This window comes from Terrapene carolina, unplaced genomic scaffold, assembly GCF_002925995.2.
Source record: "Terrapene carolina triunguis isolate 2854851 unplaced genomic scaffold, T_m_triunguis-2.0 Scaffold103, whole genome shotgun sequence".
NCBI lineage: Eukaryota > Metazoa > Chordata > Testudines > Emydidae > Terrapene > Terrapene triunguis.
The window spans coordinates 4,919,995-4,939,447 of NW_020664454.1; the positions used below are offsets into that span (position 1 = coordinate 4,919,995).

Below are 19,453 nucleotides of genomic sequence, written 5' to 3' on the forward strand. Positions count from 1 at the left end.
CTAAGTGTAGTTTGTGCTGTAGTTTGAGTTAAATAACTTTTAGGACCCTGGATGCCCTGCAGTCGCACAGTGAGCCGTGGTCTACACTGGTGGGGGGGAATTGATCTAAATTATGCAACTTCAGTTAAGCGAATAACGTAGCTGAAGTCGACATACTTAGATTGAGTTACTGTGGTGTCTTCGCCATGGTGAGTCGACTGCTGTCGCTCCCCCGTTGACTCTGCTTGCGCCTCTCGCGGCGCTGGAGTACAGGAGTCGATGGGAGAGGGCTCGGGGGTCGATTTATCGTGTCTAGACTAGACACGATAAATCGATCCCCGCTGGATCGATCGCTGCCCACCGATCCGGCGGGTAGTGTAGACATACCCTGAGGTCCTGCAGCACTTATCATAAGCTCTGCTGTTTCTCTCTTGTTTGCTGGCACTGCCTCAGCAGGTGCCCAAGCTGCTCCTACATAGCATTCCCACTTACCTAGTACTACTTTTGTGCACATCCATTGCAGTGAACATCTGTTAGCAGATTCTCTTAAGACATTTCTCACATTTAGTTTCCTCTTTCTTGGCTTCCACATTGCCCTGAGAGGCTACAAACTTCCAAGGAAGAGACTGGATTGGAGATGTCTGTTTTCTTCCACAATGTAACACAGATCCTGTTGTACTGTCACATTGTAGGGGAGGAAGTGACTTGTGCTGTGTTAACCTCTGGCCAAAATGCTGTAATGTGTGGCAAGGCTGGGGAGGATTGGACAGTTCTGTGTTCGCTGGTTCCTTTCTGGATGGCTGTAGTATATATTGGGGCTGATACCTAAAGGGCTAATAAATCCATTCTCCAGAGTAAAACGGTTTGTTTTATCTCTTAGGAATCAAAGGATTTTCTGAATTATGTTGTTCAGTGAGTATTTTTCTTTGACTCTCTCACCTTTTACAAGTGGGAGCTATAAGTATATTACAAAACTATGAACCCTGGTTAACTTTTGGTGGGGCTGGGAAAGAATGTTGGAAACCGTTGGAATTTCCTTTTTTCAGAAAAATTTAACTGTATTGTCACTATTTTCCAGAAATCTGGTTCAGTTTTGATGGCGGTTAAAGTAAGAGGTGGTTACAGTTTGTGGGTGCGGGAGGGGATTGATGCTAATTAGACTTGAGGCATCTGGAATATGAACTTTGGTTTAAGGAATGGGAAGGTGAGTATTTGACGCTTTGCTGTTTGGATTCTCTTTAGAAAGCTGCAGTTCTTTCCCCTACCGCACCTGTGTCCTGTTCAATTTCGGGTGGTAGACCTGCCAAACACACACCTACTCTGCAAGGTGAAAGCCCTTAACAAAGGTGATGCCAACTCTGAAGTGACAGTCTATTATCAGGTAATGTGTTAAGCATTTGAGTATACTCATTTATTTTCCTTGCGGTGATTGCTGCTACTAGTTATGCTGATGGCTTTCCTAATCCAGACTATTCTCCAACCATTATTTTCTAGAATATGTTCTGAATTCTAGCGAGCCCATAAACAGAATCCCCATGAGCAAGACCCAAGTTACTAAAACCTTCTTAATGAAGTTATAGTCTGTATTCTTTTGAGAGAGTTCTAGATTTATTATGCCTTGTGCAGGCATATTCCATGCTCTTCCATCTTGATATTGCCTTCCTCCCCGATTGTGCCTGCTGCTGCCTGCCGGTTCTTTGATTACCTTGAAATTGCCTTTTCACCCACAGAGTGATCATTGTCCCAAGAACAGACCCTTGTCTTTCGCTCAGGGGGCTGTTTTGAGCACACATCAGAGGCCATAAAGTCTGATTTCTTTTTGTTGCAAATTGCAATGTATGCTTAGTGCTGAAATCCATCCTGAATTGTTTTTTCTCTTAACAAAGCCATTCTAGTGATTTGGACCCATAGCTCTTCTCTTTCCATGAGAAACTCCTAAAGTGTTTTCAATTAATGTTTTTTCTTTTAGTCTGGGGCTAGGAGTTTAAGAGAATACACCCTTATGGAGCTGCTTGTGGTAAGTTTTTGCTCCTTTCCTAACAAATCTTGAGTGCTTATTGACATGCACCCCGAGAGCGACACTTCTGTCCTGCCCGACATTGTTTTGCTGTACAGACAATGCTACAGATGAAAATGAAAGCCTTTTAGTTCCTTGGGGGGGGGGGGGGGGGAGGGAGAGTGTTTGTTTAACTGATACCAGGACAGCCCAAATGAGCCATTTCATTCCTTTCTGGGATGTGAGGGAAATTGAGGCTTTAGGGCTTGTCTTCAGATTACAGTACAGCAGTGGCACAGCTGTAGCATTTTAGTGAAAATGCTACTATGCCAATGGGAGATCATCATCTTCTGTCAGCGTAGTTAATCCACCTCCTCAAAAGACGGTAGCTATGTCGACAGAAGAAGCTGACCAGTTGACATAGTCCTGTCTATACTGGAGTTAGACCAGTATAACTACATTGCTCAGTGGTGTGGATATTCAGTTGTACCAATATAAGTTTGTAGTGTAGACCTGGCCTTAGTGTCTTTCCACTGTTTCTTGTTTTGATCTTTGATCATGCTTTTGTGCCAAGCTAAACCAAAGCTGCTGTAAGTAGCAATGCCTGCTGACTGAACTCGTGCTGTATTTCAGATGCACATGGAGGAGCCTTGCTTTGACTTCCTGCGAACCAAGCAAACCCTTGGGTAAGTTAGCTGTATTGGGGTACTGCTCCTGTTCAGCGTCTTTATCGTACTTGAGTCCCATGTGTACTAATAAACTGCATGCTGGCTAACTCCATACTGCATAGTGTGGCTGAAAGTACAGTGTAACATACGATGACCAAAACCAGCAGCGTTTTTTGGACACTATCTTTAACTTAATTGCTTTGGTGCCCTTTGAAAAATGGCAAGGTTATGCCCAGTAAAGCTCCTGTCAAGTTATTGGCCAAAAAAAAAAAGTTTGCAGTCAGCAAGGTCTTGTCATCCAGGTTAGAGTCCATAACCAGAAGTTAATGTAATTTGTCTAAACAGAAGACTTTCCCTCTAGCTTGATCAACATTGACTTGGACAGTGGAGCTAGACTTCCTCAAAAATAACCTCCCCTCACTCTCTCCCAAGTAGCCACTACTATAGCTTTCCCACAGCATTTATGCAAGTGGTCTGCTGAGCTGGAATTAACTCCTGTCACAACTGCAGATGCATCCCCCTCTGTTTAGGCCCTTTTGTGTGAACTAAGAGACTCCATTAACCCTGACTGCACAGTACTTGTTTTATGGGGGTTCTTGCACATTCACAGATCTGGGTTGTAGGATTTCTCAGTACATGAGTACTCTGCTAAGCATCTTACAAAGCCCAAAAAAGGATTTGCTGAACACGAAAAAGCCCAGACCACTTGATGCAAGAGATTTGATTTGTTATTCCAGAGTGAATCTTTTGCATTGGTAGACGCCTCTTCGCTAATATCTTATGTCCAAGTATTGACAATATTCTGATTTCATAGTTATGGATGGTAAATGTAAAATGGCTTGTACTAGTGGAATGACTTTCTCCTTTTGGTTTAAGCTACCATGTGTACCCTACCTGTAGAAATACATCTGGGATCCTCGGGTTCTCTGTTACTGTAGCAACACAAGCAACAAAGTACAAGTAAGTCTCTCTTACTGATTTAAGAGGGGACTGCATGTTAATGATTCCATCTTGGGGCCCTTTGAATTCTGTGGTTCTTCACAGCTAACCTCTGCAGATTTTGGGTGAATTAATAGTTGCTTACAACCATGCAAGCGCACAGCCAAATGGGCCATCAATGTCTCCTGAAGGTCAACAGAGCACAACTAGAAGCTGGTACACGGACAATGTTCAAAGCTAGGGGTGATCTGAGACCATCCCAGATGGACTCAACCATTATGGTGGAATAGGTGCTCTTTCCTAAACTCAGAAGTTGGACCGAGTCTGATTCAGCATATAGGGCTTTATATAACAAACACAGTATTTTGAAAGCACCCAAAAACTAATTGGAAGCCAATGGAGTTACAGGTTAATGTGCTCCTCCAGACAGGAAACCTAGCTTAGCAAGTGGGGTCACTGCACTCTGCCCTGTAGTCAAAGCTTTCAGGTGTAGCTCCAAACACACTGATGATCTAGATCCTCATTTAGCAAAGTAGTTAAGTATAGGGCATAACTTTAAGCATGTGCTTATATGTTTTGCTGAATTGAGACCATAAGCAGGAGCTGGTAAAGATATGGCATGGATAACTGGTGAGCTCACAACTCCTTGCTGGCAAAAGTGAAGCAGCACTCCAAATCAGAATTCAAACTAGGATGAAGGGAAGGATGTTAACACTGGTTTGATAGAACTATTGCTAGGAATAACAAACACTTCTCTATTTTTGATCCCTTCATTATTCTTATGGATACTAATGTATGGGGGAAAGCTCTTGAAGTATTTAAATATTGCCGCTGTTGAAAATAAGTGGAGGATTTATTTATGGTAATGCAAGAAGTAAATAGGATGTGATGAAGAAATGGAAAGTGGTGAGATATATGTGGCTATGAAATAATATCCTAAGGAAGGTGGTGGAACCCCCACTGTGTGATTTATTTAAAACTAAGCTGTCCAAAGCACTAGAGAATGTGGGATAGGTAAGGCTATGTTTGTCATGGAAGTCTCAGAATCCGTGACCTTTGACATTCTCTGCTTCAGCCCCAGGGGCTGCAGGACTCTAGAGCTGGCAGTCAGTGGGGCCCTGGCAGGGCTCCAGCAACTGCCAACCTTGCTGGGCTGGGGGAGGGAGAACAGGTCTCAGGTGAGCAGTTGAGGTGTCCTGTTTTCTCTTTGGGAAATATCACCCTGCAGCTGCCATGAGCAGAGGGGGAACCCTACAGCTCCCTGCCACCACGGAGCTGCAGCAGCAAAAGTCACAGACAAGACACAGCTTCGTGAATTTTTGTTTATTGCCTATGACCTGTCTGACTTTTACTAAAAATAACCTTGACAAAATCTTAGCCTTAATGATAGGGAACACTCCTAGAGTAGCAGGGAGATGGACTGTGTATGGATTTAATATCTTTTTATCTCCTATTCTAAGAACAGTTGAATCAAGATGAAAAAAGGTGTAGATGGTGTATTGAGTGTGTGCACTGACTTCTGACCTCACAGCTAGAGCTACATTTGATCTGGCTTATGACAATAGGTAGCTTTCACTGAATAAAACAAATCTAGTTTGAACCATGATAGAGCTAATAGTCTATTCTTACGGAGCAGCTCTGCTCTGACAAAGAAATCTGAAAAATGATTGTTTCCTTTTGTGGGATTATTTTTCTGGTGACAACAATTTGGCCACAATATAGGACAGCTGGATACATCCATGTTTAGAAAAGGCCAGCCCTGGAGGGCTTTTTTTACAGGTTTTTGAGCTGGCGCAATAGGGTGAGAAGAGCTGCATATTAATATTCTGTCTCAATAGTTAAGAATGACAACTGTTACCAGCTGTTTATCTCATCTGCTTCACTGGCCCCATCTGAAGTGGAACTATTTTTGGTAATACTGTGTCTGCCCTGACAGATGCTGAATCAAGCATTAATAATCTCTTGCTTGATATAGGAGTAGCATTGTCTTCCATGTTCTTTCCTAGCTATCTTTACCTTATTTCTCAAGAACTGGAAGAAAATGGAAATGTCTTCACATTGTGTATACCACAGCAAGGAGGGGGATGGTCTCTTCCACTAGGCCAAACTGTACAGTTCCTCAGGCAATGTTAGTTGCCAAATTCAAAACTGGTGACTTCCCCAACTTATTGGAGTGCTATTTATTGTATTGTTTCTACCCATTCTTATTTTTTCCAGCTCTGAATTGGTTGACAAGAAGATAGAAGATTTTCTTTCTTTCTTTGAAGAAAAAATCAAGCATTTAACTGAAGAAGCATTCAGCACACAGGTAAAGGGGACCAATCAACTACATAAGAATAACAATTAGTGAAGGAGTAGAGTCAAACAGAAAATACAGTCTGTTTGGAGAAAGTGGAAGTACACAGCTACATTAATATCTGCTCCTGTCTGGTTTCCAGGAAGTGGCTGCAGTGCACAGTGGCATCCATCTGAATTAAGTACGGGGCAGATTTTTCTCTTTTGTGAATTTTGACTCCCCTTTGTCAGGGAGCTCTCACTGTTTTGTGGAGGTGGCCTTAGGGGCGGCCACAGCCTCATACAATGGACTCTAGGGCTGTTTGTCTATATCTGGGCTGTTTTAAATATTGAATTACAGATGCATATTAGAATTTAGTACATTCAATGTTGGCTTTGAAGTAGAATCCCAGCTCTTTCAAGAGAAATACTAAGTGGGGTTTTCTTATACAGGTCACAGCTCTAATAAAGCTTAAAGAGTGTGAAGATTCCCATCTTGGAGAAGAAGTGGATAGGAACTGGAATGAAGTGGTGACGCAGCAGTATTTGTTTGACAGGCTTGCCCGTGAGGTGGTGAATTTATTTACACTATGAACAAAGTTTCTTGAATAGGAGTTTTAACCTCTTCGTAGCAGGTGCTTTAAATCACAAAATAGTACCAATTCAAACAAATGTTTGTTAGGTTGTATACACACACAGTAGCCACAGGGGGGCCCTGATCCTTGAGGGCCCTAGAGTTTTATGAGCTGTGAAAGTATTGTGCTAAGGAGTGAGCTCCATGCAGAAATTAATGTTGACACTTAAAACAGATTGTTGCAACAAACTTTATTTTCAGAGATTGTGGAAATTTACAGCAACTCCACTTAAACATCTGTTAGTGTTTCCACCACAAACTGTTGCTTTCAGGGCTTATTAATTTGGCTGCAAATAATTGCTGTTTAAATGTTGGGAATTAGACTGCTTTTGAGATATTAATGTTTAGCCGTTTGAAAAGTGTGCTCTTGTGGTTTTTAGATTGAAGCTCTGAAATCCCTTACGAAAGCAGACCTGGTGGACTGGTTCCAAGCTCATAGAGGCAGTGAGAGCAAAGTGCTCAGTGTACATGTGAGTATGGGTGGATGCAGTTCTAGATTCTTAAATTAATGGAGATATCCTATCTCCTAGACCGGGAAGGGACCTTGAAAGGTCATCAAGTCCAGCCCCCTGCCTTCACTAGCAGGACCAAGTACTGATTTTGCCCCAGATCCTTAAGTGGCCCCCCCTCAAGGATCAAACTCACAACCCTGGGTTTAGCAGGCCAATGCTCAAACCACTGAGCTAGGAGCTATCCCCTCTCTCTCCCCCTCCCTCCCCCCCCCCAGTAAGAGTCCTTCTGATCACTTACTCTTTTCTAAGCTCTATATTTAAATTTGTCTTGCACCATGTCTTGTCTTCTTTTTAGAAAGACTTAACACCATTTTTAGACTGTAGTTGTGTTTAACTAGTTTAAATTCATGTAACTACCTTAAATGCATCTCAGGAGAGAATAATTCAGAATACAGTAATTTATGCTTAACACTGAGCTCTGAAAATTGTAGGGGGAAAATCACTACCTGTGTTTAGTCTTCTACTAGCTTATCAAGCTTCCATGGGGGAGATAATTGAAAAACTATTTTTAAATGAATGGGTCTTGAAGCATTCATCTTCCTGTTTTCTTGATGATAAAATCTGGCCTTTGGCTTTTCAGGTGGTTGGATTTGGAAAACATGAAGGGGACTTAGAAGTACCAGCTGTGTCTGATGTTCAGAACTCCTCATGTGGTGAAATACCTCAGCTAACTTTCTTACCTCCTTCCTCCTTGATGACTAACACCACTTCCATCAAGGACATCAAAGCTTATACATCAGCTCTGAATGTTCTCCCTTACCATAAAATATTAAAATAAATGTGTCATTTTGCCCTGCAGTAGTGTGTAATTTAAATTATTTAGTTTCAAACTAATGTGCAAGATCATACCTTAGTTTTAAAAACTAAGGTATCTTACTCCTTCCCCTCTTTTGAAAGCTGGAACAAAGAAAATATTCCTGATCCAAAAACAATTGCCTATTCTTAAATAGCCTTTCTAATAGAATAATGGCAAGAGGGACAAGAAGTTATTTTCTGTAACTGCATGGTGTTACGTCCTCATAATTTACACAAAGCATTAGTTTAAAAGTTTACAGATGGTTCAGCATGAATGCTAAAGTGAACTGTGCAATAATTACTAAAAGAATTGGTTAGTTTTCAGTAGATACCTACAATGCATACTCCTATAACAAATGTTTATTTTCTATCCAGGCCACTGTATATTATAAGACAGTCTTATCACCTTTTTTCAGATCTATTACTGCTGTGTGTAGTGAATGGGCCACTTAAGTGTTAATTTATAACTACCTCAAATGCAAGGCTTAGCTCAAATTGTAAACACAGGTATTTAAATTTCATCATTAGCATTAACTGAGTAGTTGCTGATTTTCTCCCCCCCCCCCTTCTAAAAAAGCATTAAATAGGGTTGTAGTCTGGCTGTGTGCTAATTTATCAATTGTAGGATTAACAGTTGTCTGGTCTAAATGCCACTTTTAGCCCTAAGCTACTGATAGACAGTAAAGTGAATTTTAGTCTGAATTTTCACAAGCACCAATAAATAATCAGTTGGAAGTTAATTTTTGTTCTGGGGAAGACAAAGTAATCACTTGTTACCACCCCTGCAGTGATGAGAGAGCGGAAGGAAAAGCATCTCCTTTCTCCACCAGAGGGATGTAGGTAGGACGAACAAGGCCATAGAGAGAGGCTAAGGCTCCACAAGCAGCAAAAGAGAAGCCTCCAGAATCAAATCAAGTGGCAGGGGAAATCCAAGACAAGTAACACAAAATATTACTTCTCCTTCACAGAAGAGCTGCCCTTGTTGTGCTGAGGGAGTGGTCCCTTCTAGCAGCTGCTGTGTTAGATTTCTAGTAACTTTCAAGCCTTTATATAAGTCTACAAAGATGTCTAGTAGTACAGTATGACTACACAAATTAATTCAGGAGGGGATAAATCTGACTAGATTCTATACAACACCAGAATAATCATTTTGAGTGAGTTCATCACTATCTTATTTATTGTTTCCTCTAAGCTTAAACACTGTTCAACCCATACAGTTAGCAAAATTTTGAGAGCATATCTGGCTAGTGGGAAGCAAGGCCAGGGCCAGCTTCCAGAAACGTCCTGTTACAGGTCTTGGGAATTCCCCTGTGTACTCTAGAGCATGGACATACGGTGAGAACACTGATGCTAGGTAAAACTTTCAAAAGCACTTTACATGACTGAAGCTACAAAGTGCTTATATAACTTTTAAAATGGGATTTAGGTGCTTTAGAAAAGTGTACTGGATTTTTATAAAGTGATACTAATTTTTCACATACTGAACATTTGGAAAGTAATTTTTTTCATCATAGCACAGTTTCAAAACAGTCTTGCTGTAAAAGGTTTTTATGAAATAAATACAAATCCATAAGAAGTTTGAAAAATCTATTTTATGAAGCTTTAAGATGCACTGAGTATTTCAATTGTAGTCTATGGTTACATTTTAATTTTTAAAATAAAAAAATTATTTTGGGTGAGACAAATGCCAAAAGGTTTGATTTTTATCATACAGGTGGCAGATAACATTTATGTAGATTTCTAATAAACTGTCCAATCAAAGGAATCCTCATATTTACACATCAAAAATGTTAACTGGATTTAATTAAGTGAAGTCTTGCATTTTTATATATATATTTATATATGTAGACCCCCCAGAATATTATGCAAATGATACCAACTATGTCCTTTACAGTGGTTATACCAAGTGTACGCTTCCCATGACTTAGGCCCAGGTTTCATTGATGCTTCTGAAGCATGGGTGAGGGCTCAGCCATCATGTCTTTGAAGCTTGAATACACAATCTGAATGGTAAAGTCCAAAGCTACTATGTGACTGTCAAATAGTTAAGACATTTCCTGCTTTAATTGTTCATCAGCATTATTAAATCCAGTATCCCTGAGATAGGAACCACTGTAACTGGAGGGGACAGGATCTCCAAAATAAAGTACTTGATAGTCATAAATTTATCTTGTAGTTGTAAAATTCACTAAGCCAAGACCTGAATGTTTTAGGTTTTTATAACCACTTAATGTTTAGTGGCAGCAAGTCGTTTCAATAGTGGCTCATCATAAACCCAACATTCTCCATCTTCATGGAATAACTAGAAGAAAATAAGTAAATGTAAGTTTTTTGGAAAAGAATGAGGCAGAACACAGGTTGGGGTGCTGGAACAATTTTTTACAGTAGGGGTGCTGATAGTGGAAACCATATATTTGGTGTTTGTTGTTACTACTTCAGTTTAAAGGATAAAAGCCTTTCAGATTTACATTATCTGAATAAAAGCTCACCCTTGTTTCCCATGATGTCTCTTTCTCCTTTCTGGCTCTAGCTTCAGCTCTTTGTCTTTCTTCCAGTCTGTGCTTTGCATCTGTGGCTGCATCAATGTCTCTGATTTTTAAGTTGTAAGTTACATCTTTCCATAGGCTAAAGAAATAGAGGCTATTATTTTCAGATGTTGATCTAGGGGAGGAAGCAGTGTTACTAGGCTATAGAAACATTTTTACTGAATCTTATCACTGTAAATAAATCTGGAAAGCCTTTAACATGTTGCTACAACTAAATCAAGAAAGAATTCTGAGGTCCAAGTTCAGGTTCATTTGTACTTATTTGGGAAACAGTTCAGGTGCTAAATTAAAGTATCAGCTATAGCCCCACAGTGCTGATTAGTATGTATAGTTTGGGTAAATTTAACTCCATTTTAACAAGTTCTATTTCTAAAAAAAAATCCTCAGACATATGAACAAGATAAGAAGCTTTCAACTGTCACTTTAATGAAGCTCTTACCAGCGGGATTCATATTCCTCTTGGTCTTCCAGTTTCTTTACCTTCTTCTTAATTGTAGGCATTTTCTTGGTATCTATAAAGACTACACTCTCCTAAAGAGAGAAAGTTATTCTGCTGTTAATGTGTGAAAAAATTAAAGTTTAGGCCACGCTTTGTTCATACACTACGTTTCCTGGCAGAGGCCAGACAAAGATCTGTTTCTTGCTTTAAGTTTTTCTCATAGATTTCTGTAGCAAAAGCCTACAGGGTTCAGCTACCCTCAGAGCAATTTTAATCCAGTGTGAAAAAAATTATTCAACACCTATGAACTGTCAGGCAGCTTCACCGGAGCATTCGCCCTGTGCTTTTAACATCTCAACTATTGATGTAAAGGAGTTTCAGGTGCTCCACTCTTCCTTTGCCAGATTCTTAGTTTTGACCTAAAGCCATCATTTACAAAAAGCAGGAGTGAAACTTTTACAGTAGTCCCTTAGCATACAAAGTCAGTATTTTCCATCCAGAAATACATACAAAATGCAATGGCATATTCTGATTTGCCAGCAACACAAATATCTGAACACTGTTTCTGATAGAGTAAAAACAAGACAAGTTGCTTTACCCCTGTTGCATATTTTGCATACATGACACCATTCCATTCCCCTTCAATTGAGCAGAAGGATTTCTTGTCATTAGGAGAACTAAATGAAAGAAAAAGTAAAATAGTTAAGTTCATTATTGCACTACAAACCCCCCTCTCAGGATCAGGTCCTTCTTGTCCTAGGTACCATACATATAAATAGTAAGGCAGTGCTTGAAGTAAAGAATAGAAAGTGTCAATAGAGATGGGAGAAGTACAGTATTATCTCCATTTTACAAATGGGAAAAAATGGGAGAGAAGTGATTTTTTTTGGGTGTAACTGCATTGGTGCAAACTCTTAGATCGGCTGAGCCAGTGTAAAACAGGTTTTGATCCGGAGCAGTGTCTCTACTCCACTGCACATTACCCTAATCTAGACAAGCCCTACATTACTAAATTCAATTCACAAAGCTAAAACAAAAAGTTTGTGGAAAACTAGTAACACAGGGCAGGATTTTCAGAGGCTGAAGATTGAGTGAATGTGTCCAAATCCCACTGAAATGCAATGAGATTCGGTTGTCTAACGCTTTTAGGCCTACCATATGAAACCCCAGACAGCCTGAAAGTACAGCTAAGAGAATAGGATGCATTAATATACACGTTGCCATAAACAGTCAAACTAGCAATTTAATGTACAGCCCTTTGTCAGCCTCCCTCTGCCCCCTTAATTATTTGTATTACAGTAAAGTCCCCAGTCAGGATTGAGGCCCCCATGATGCTAGGTCAGGGGTGGGCAAACAGCCCAGGGGCCACATCCAGCCCTTCAGACATTTTAATCTGGCCCTCGAGCGGCATGTCCCCCCTCCAGCTCCTACGCTTAGAGTCAGCCAGGGGGCTCCACATGCTACCCCCGCCCCAACTGCTGGCCCCACAGCTCCCGTTGGCCAGGAACCACGGCCAATGGGAGCTGCGCCTGCCGACGGGGCAGCACACAGAGCCGCCTGGCTGCCTCTATGCGTAGGAGCCACAGGGGGGACATGCTGCTGCTTCCAGGAGCTGCTTGAGGTAAGCGCCACCCAGAGCCTGCACCCCTGACCCCCTCCTGCACCCCAACCCCCTGCCCTAGCCCTGATCCCTCTGAGCCCCTCGGTCCCTGCCCAGAGCACCCTCCTGCACCCCCATCCCAGAGCCCGCACCCCCAGCTAGAGCCTGCACCCCCCCAGTCCGGAGCCCCCTCCCACACCCTGAACTCATTTCTGGCCCCACCCCAACCCCGCCATATAATTTCCATACCTAGATGTGGCCCTTGGGCCAAAAAGTTTGCCCACCACTGTGCTAGGTGCTGATTTAACACTAAGTAAAAGAATGCCTGTATTGAAGAGTTTACAATCTAATTTAAGATGATGCAACAAGTGCGTATGATAAATAGGGGAAGGAAAAATGAAAGTATTAGTGACCTGATCATGTGCACAGACAGTCTGTAACCACAAGCAGCTTGAATTTAACTACAAATCAATGTTTTATTAGACTCCCTGCACAGAGGCCCAGGGTGAAACGGAGACGCTATTCTACGCCAGCAACATTATAGAAAAGATCTTTTAGGAGTGGAACTAAAGCATAATCGTTTCTATAATAAAGGTTTTGCTGCTAGGTATGTAAAATATAATTAACTATTTTGGTATATGGGCAGGATCCGTCTATTCCTGCAAAAGGAGTCAGGAACATTTTTGCAGTAGGGCATGATAGATCCAGGTTCAAGCAGCTTTCCTTACATCCTAATGCACATCATCTGACTTGATATGCCCAGACTAATCTGGTGGCCCACAACTGGGAACAGTGACCTGGATACAATCTTTTACTATAGTTGGAGATATTGAGTACAGCCCTCTAAATTACTCTTTCTATGAAAAAACGATTGTGAGCATTTACACAAATGGAGCAAGACTGAAAGAGAAAAAAAAGCTTACAAAATTTCAGCTGTAACTCTATGCTTCTTTCCTCCATAGAAAGGTTTTGTGTGGAAGACGATGTTAGCATTGTAGCCTGTTTTTGAGCAACTAATACTGCATTCTCCACCCAGTTCTATCCATGGCACTGTGAGAATAGATCTGCAATGATAAACAATTGCACTTTTCAAAAACTTAAAAGAAACAGGTGCTCATTGCCATCTCAAACATTTTTAAAGACAAAGAGGTATAGCATTTACTTGCCTTCCATAACCATTGGGGAAAGTCAAAATATAGTGCTCATCATAATCTAGGCATGTCACACAACCTGTCAGAAAGAAAAAATTACCACTGTACTAATAATCAGCAGCACTTGTAGAGGACATTTCATATAGAAATCTCAAAGCACTTGACAAACTAAGTATTACAAAAATAAAGAGGATAAAGGCCTGATTTTCAGAGGAGCCGAGCACCGGTAATTCCTACTGCTGTCAATGGGAGGTGTGGACATTCAGCACCTCTGAAAAAGTGGCTCACTCAGGGACAAGCTGAGTCCGTGATGCATTGGAAATGGATCCTGGGTCTCAAGCCACTGACAAGACTGCTTAAGCAGCTACTCGGTCAAGTCATCGGTAATTTTATTGAGAATGAGTAATACATTGCAAGAAGTTTGTAGAAATTGCTTTTTCTACACAATGAAAATTGAGCATTAAGAAACTGTTAGCTCAAGAGTTTACCTTTTAAACTACATACACACACTTACCTTGCCCTATATTATGAACACCAATAGACATCCCCAAGAATTTTGACTTGGTCCAGATGTGAGCATTGAATTGTATTCTCTTGCTAAAACACTCGGCATAAAACGCTGAAACTTAAGAAAAAAAAAGTAAGAACACAACAAGACATTTACAATAATTAGAAGGAATTTTTACATTCAAATAAATTACAAGATATTGCAGGGGAGGTGAAAGGGGTGAAGAGGAAGAGCGAGACTGCAATTTACTTCCCAGAAAAATGGTCTAAGGAGAGAAAAATTTCAGATTGAAAATTCATTGCTAAACAGAAAATGTTAATTCAAGGTCAAACCTTAAAAACTCACTTCACTGTTAATCAGTTCCTGTCCAATAGTATAAAACTCCAGTGGGATAGCAACTTACTTGGAGGGTGGTGAGAGACCTGCTCTGCTACAAACGTCACACTGTTTTTGGTAACCCAAGGAATTGGTCCCTCTGAAACAGGCTCCTGCAAACAAGTTAAGAGTTGCCTTCATTTGACATGGTACATACAGTTTTCAAAAATATCTGAGACATGGTCCATTGAAGTAGCTTCTAATGAGAACTATCCATCACTTAACACAATTTTAGAATCTTAACATGGTGCAGCTTCAATATAGTTGTCGGTTTGCTGGTTTGAAGAGGAAAGATATGAACCCACTGATGCTGGGCCTTTTGGCGAACATCCCAATTTCCAGAATCAATTTGATTATAGATACATATATAGTGTTTGGAAGGTGCTCAGGGATTACAGTGATGGCTCACAAATATCTAGGATAGATGACTTCTGAGTTCACACCTTGCTATCTAAACCCCCTATGATACATTTTATACCTTCCAGGCTGGGGAAGTCTGGGTGAGCTAGGAGGATCTGAGAAGCTGGCACTCATGGAACCAGAGATGCTGCATTTTAAACTGCTGCAGCCTTTCCTCTAGCAGCAGAAGGGTGTCTTGCTGCCTTTGGTACATGCACACAGCTGACACATCAGAATGCTTCAGGCTGCGCTTCCCCAGCTTGCCCAGACTGACTGGACAACAGAGCTGGTCTTTCTGTTTGTGACCAGAGGAGTGCTGCAGTTCGTGGCCTTTATCTGACAGCCATGTCTGAGCACTCTGCAGGAGGAAGAAAGAGTTGCAGAATTGGATTTCTGCCCATCTCTTTCCCTGTCATTTAATCTCAGGATCTAGATCTTTGGAAAGATTTTAAAATATGAAATGCTCTAGCCTTCAAAATCATAAGTAAGATTTCTAAGAGGAAAATGAATCCAGTTTAGGGTCAAAGGTCTGGCTCCAAGTGGTAAAGAGGAAACCCTGTTAAGGCTGCTGATCTAGACTGCAAGTGACTAGAAAAATGACTAAATCTGCAGTTCTTAAGACCAAGGAATGTATCCTTGGGACTGGACGGAATTAACACAGAATACTTTCTGCATGTCAAAGGATTCTTAAGAAATTAACTACTGAAATTACAAATTGTTTGTAAAATAACACAAAATTGAGAAGTCTGCCCTAAAAAGGAGGGTGGGGAAACTTCCATTAGGAAAAGAATCACAATATTTTACATGGTTTGCCCCCGGTACAAACCCCATGCCATTCTACTCAGAGATTAGAGGAATTATTAGCACACATTTTAAGCAGTAAACACCACCACCACAAAACTAACCATATTATCTTCATTTTCAGCATTTGGCAATATCCAATGACACCGGAAAATCTCGCCCAAAATGGGATTGTAAGGCTTTTTAGCAACAGATCCTTTCCTTCCCGCATGAAAAGCTGAGAGGTACCATCTAACCACTTGAACCATTCGGTCCTTTGGATCCTTTTGGTCACTAATACTAGAGGAGGGAAAAAGTATCATTACTAAACACTAAAGTAAGCCACTGCTGTTTGAAAGAGTAAAACATAAAATTAACACTCCAGTGTTTTTTAATTTAAACTCAGATTGAGAAGAGCTTTTTGAAAAACGAAAGGCAGATTAGATGGTATATAGATGCACTTTTCATAGTTTGGATAAAGATCAAACAGTCTTCAAAACAGTAAGCATATACTCTTGAAACTGCACAAGGCAATATCAGAACTGATTAATACTGTACTTAAATCAAATACCTCACAAATAAGTCCGGATGTGCAAAAAAGTCAGCATACATTTCCAAAAGTGATCTTCTTTCCAGAATAAAAGTTGGGAGAACCACCTGAAGAAAGAACAATACCTCAAAACTCTTAGAACGCTAGTATTTTAGTATCTAGAGAACGCCAACTCCACAGTATTGACATATTGCTAAAAACCCATCAGGTTCAGGGAACTAGAGAAGGGAATTAAAGATGAACCAACATTAATTACTTACTGAGCAATAAAGGTAACTAAAGTTATGTAGAAAAAGAAATAAAAGCAAAACAGACCTCTATATATCACTAGTAAATTGAGATTGTTGTTAACAACACTATCTTACATATATGCAGACAGTTCACATTTAAAGGGTAATTGCATAAATTTATCATACGGCCTCTACAAAAATTTAAATATATGATCCAAAAACATACTGTGAAGCTCAAATCTGTGCCATGAAACTACGGCCATATTAACAAAAGCATTTGAGGATAAACTGCTTCTCTACTCCACTCCCGTGCTGTGATTTGTGAGACAGGAAATCATGGATTATTTAAGCATCTAGCCACACATTTGGTGTTACGTAGAGTTGGCTGGAAAAATTCAATTGAAAAGTTTGTCAGAATTTGCTGATTCACTGAAATCAAATCCTTTCACAGAAACAGATTCTAAAGGAATTTCCAACAGAACTCAGGCAGGTTTCTATCCGAAAACTGCCTGATTTCCTGCCAGTTTGTCCACTGGCACCTCAGCTGCTTACTAAGATAGGAGCCTCACAACTTTGCAGCCAGTTCTCCCAGACTCCCCTTCAGCCAGGCAGGCAAGCTGTTGAGGATCTTGACTTCCTGGCACACTGTCAGGGAGCCAGGGCGCCTGGAAGCCAGCTCTCCCAGGTCTTGTGAGCTACTGAGGACTCAGAGCTACCCAGGTCCTCAGCAGTCCTCCTGGCAGGCTGCCATGATGCCACAGACTGAAAAAGTTCTGGACATAGTTCTTGTCAGTTTCACAGCTGCCTAAAACTGAACAGCAGTGGTGAAACTGATCAAACACTTGTTAATTTGACAAGGACACCTTGATCTTGTGCATCTCTGCTTTGGGGTATGAGGACAAGAGGAGGCAGGAGGAAAGGTACTGCCTCTACAGATCTTCCTTCTCTTATCCCAAGTCCATGGGTAGTTTAGGGGATCACAAATGATCTAGGGGATCAGAATGAGCAAATGATCACTTTTGCTGGTAAATTGCTTCCCCAGCTCCTGGGATTTAGTCATTCAATTAGTGTTGTCAGCATTAAACTTATCCACTTTCCCACCTCTACATTGAGACAGATCCACTAAAGGAATAGCACAAAAAGAGTAATCTATAGGGAGGCTGAAACAGTTAAAACTTATCAGAACAACAAATATAGTTGCAATAGTATCAGAAGTGTAATATCCTAATAAACACCCTCATTCATTAAAAGCCTCACTCAACACAATATTGTAGCAATATTCCATTTACACAGCATTCAGATTTTTCATGAAGTACTGCCTTTGAGTCTTACCTTTGTTAGATCCATTCCTAGTCTAACCTGTGATAAAAGATGCATAATAACACTCTTATGTTCTTCCACTGACTCTCCTTCACCATCATCATCTCTATCATCAAGAGGATCAAAGAGATCTAAAAAAGAAGTCCACTCTGCTCATTATGTTTCTTAAAATATCCCCCCCCCAAAAAAATACAATATTCAAAATAGAACTTACATTAATAAATCCTAATAGAGCACATATTTTATTTAACATACAGATGAATTTTCTTTATTGTTTCATTGAATAAAGCCTTGTTGAAAAATACAGAGATCACAAAAAATATTTTAGGATTTAACCATATAAATAAAAAGAAACTTTCACAAGTGCTGAAACATTCACCTACTCTTAAGATTATGACAGAGACTGAACCCTCTTTTTTGCAAAAACAAGCTATTAGAAACTTTTTATTAAGCACTACAATAAATATACCTGGATTCATACTGAAGAAAAGAGGTAATGCAATTCTCTTACCAGCATCATTTGTCCCATTAGACATGGAAGAATTAAGGGATTCTGTGGTGTCTGGGCGTTTCAAACTACTTCCTGTGCTGCTGCGAGTCAGGACTGCTGCAGATCCTGAGGAGCTACAGAAAGGAATCAAGTTCTCATGATTCAGAGCATTTATTTCAGGGCAAAATATTAGGATTTAACTAAATTAAACATTTACATGGGGGCTGATTACTCGAGAAGTGCATTTATGGAGAAATTGCAAGACACTGGAATATTCAGAAGCTAGAATGATATATGCAGCTTCACATAATATAATACTTCAATCAGAATGTGGCCTACTGATTGGGTAAAATCTCCCAAGTGGGACTCAGAATGAAACCCATACAAAAATTCTAAATGCACACACAAAAGGGATAGTTTCAAATACATTTATTATTTCTCAAAGGTGAATAGCAATAATTAAAAAAAAAGTTAGTTTACTCTCAAAATTCCCCAAATGGCAAGAGTAAATGGAAACAGAAATTATTAAAATTTTTTAAAAAAGATGGAGGTGTTAAGAAAGGAAGGACATTGGTTATCTACCAATTGCTGCAATACACCTCAGGTTGGGCATTTAACCAGTCCAAAAATAACTTGTCAATTAACAAGTCAAATATTGGTCAAATGTAAAAAATGGTCAAATATTTTAAAGCATTAATTTATTAGAACAGTAACAAAAAAGAGTAAGACCTTATGGTCTCCAATAGACTTAGCCTTAAATACTCATACCTAATGAAAAAAAAAAAAAACTTAACTGAGTTCTTTTAACTCAGAAAAATGCAAAAGACAATCAAATTAACTTCTAAAACATGAAAGAAGGCAAGCCACAGGCTACATCAGGGCAGGGCATTCTTGCTGGAACATTTGTCAGTGATCAAATAATAGTCAATCAATTGACTAGTCCACTGACCAGCTTGCCAAACCTAAACACACCATGAACCCATTATTAGGAAACACATCCAGGGTTTCAGGATTACTCCCAAACACCCACACAGATAGCTTCTTACACTTCTAGAAACTCTGTTCAATAAGGCTCTGTGTTCTTTCACTACTTACTCAATGCATCGCTTTGGGGAAGAACTGTTCTGATAGAATTCATCAGCATCATAGAACTCATCTTCACTGCTGGAGTAAGAAAAATCTGGAACTGTATTTGGAGACAGATTGACGTGGCTCGGAGAGGTTAAACTGCTGCTGGGTGCCGACTGCCCACTTCCTATGAAATTAAA

At 40.2% G+C, this 19,453-nt stretch overlaps 2 protein-coding genes across 3 annotated transcripts in view; one reads left to right on the top strand and one right to left on the bottom strand.

Annotated features, from left to right (window-relative positions):
* The window catches only part of LOC112104311 (nardilysin), a 47,958-nt gene extending 40,158 nt beyond the window's left edge, over positions 1–7,800 (top strand). The window contains exons 23-31 of the mRNA XM_024196544.2: positions 860–891; positions 1,222–1,360; positions 1,949–1,996; positions 2,609–2,661; positions 3,520–3,603; positions 5,800–5,890; positions 6,310–6,426; positions 6,871–6,960; positions 7,583–7,800. Coding sequence (XP_024052312.1) covers positions 860–891; positions 1,222–1,360; positions 1,949–1,996; positions 2,609–2,661; positions 3,520–3,603; positions 5,800–5,890; positions 6,310–6,426; positions 6,871–6,960; positions 7,583–7,780 — 852 coding nt within the window. The 3' untranslated portion in view covers positions 7,781–7,800. The remainder of the gene's footprint in view (positions 1–859; positions 892–1,221; positions 1,361–1,948; positions 1,997–2,608; positions 2,662–3,519; positions 3,604–5,799; positions 5,891–6,309; positions 6,427–6,870; positions 6,961–7,582) is intronic.
* A 1,516-nt stretch (positions 7,801–9,316) lies between these two features.
* The window catches only part of LOC113405124 (oxysterol-binding protein-related protein 9), a 114,690-nt gene continuing 104,553 nt past the window's right edge, over positions 9,317–19,453 (bottom strand). For both annotated transcript variants that reach the window (XM_026651801.1, XM_026651800.1), the window contains 13 exons: positions 19,281–19,440; positions 18,207–18,319; positions 17,708–17,826; positions 16,167–16,252; positions 15,721–15,895; positions 14,445–14,529; positions 14,048–14,158; positions 13,549–13,612; positions 13,306–13,446; positions 11,381–11,459; positions 10,783–10,874; positions 10,287–10,422; positions 9,317–10,099 (listed from right to left, as the gene is read on the bottom strand). In XM_026651801.1, the coding sequence (XP_026507586.1) occupies positions 10,025–10,099; positions 10,287–10,422; positions 10,783–10,874; positions 11,381–11,459; positions 13,306–13,446; positions 13,549–13,612; positions 14,048–14,158; positions 14,445–14,529; positions 15,721–15,895; positions 16,167–16,252; positions 17,708–17,826; positions 18,207–18,319; positions 19,281–19,440 (1,436 nt within the window). In that variant the 3' untranslated portion in view covers positions 9,317–10,024. The remainder of the gene's footprint in view (positions 10,100–10,286; positions 10,423–10,782; positions 10,875–11,380; positions 11,460–13,305; positions 13,447–13,548; positions 13,613–14,047; positions 14,159–14,444; positions 14,530–15,720; positions 15,896–16,166; positions 16,253–17,707; positions 17,827–18,206; positions 18,320–19,280; positions 19,441–19,453) is intronic.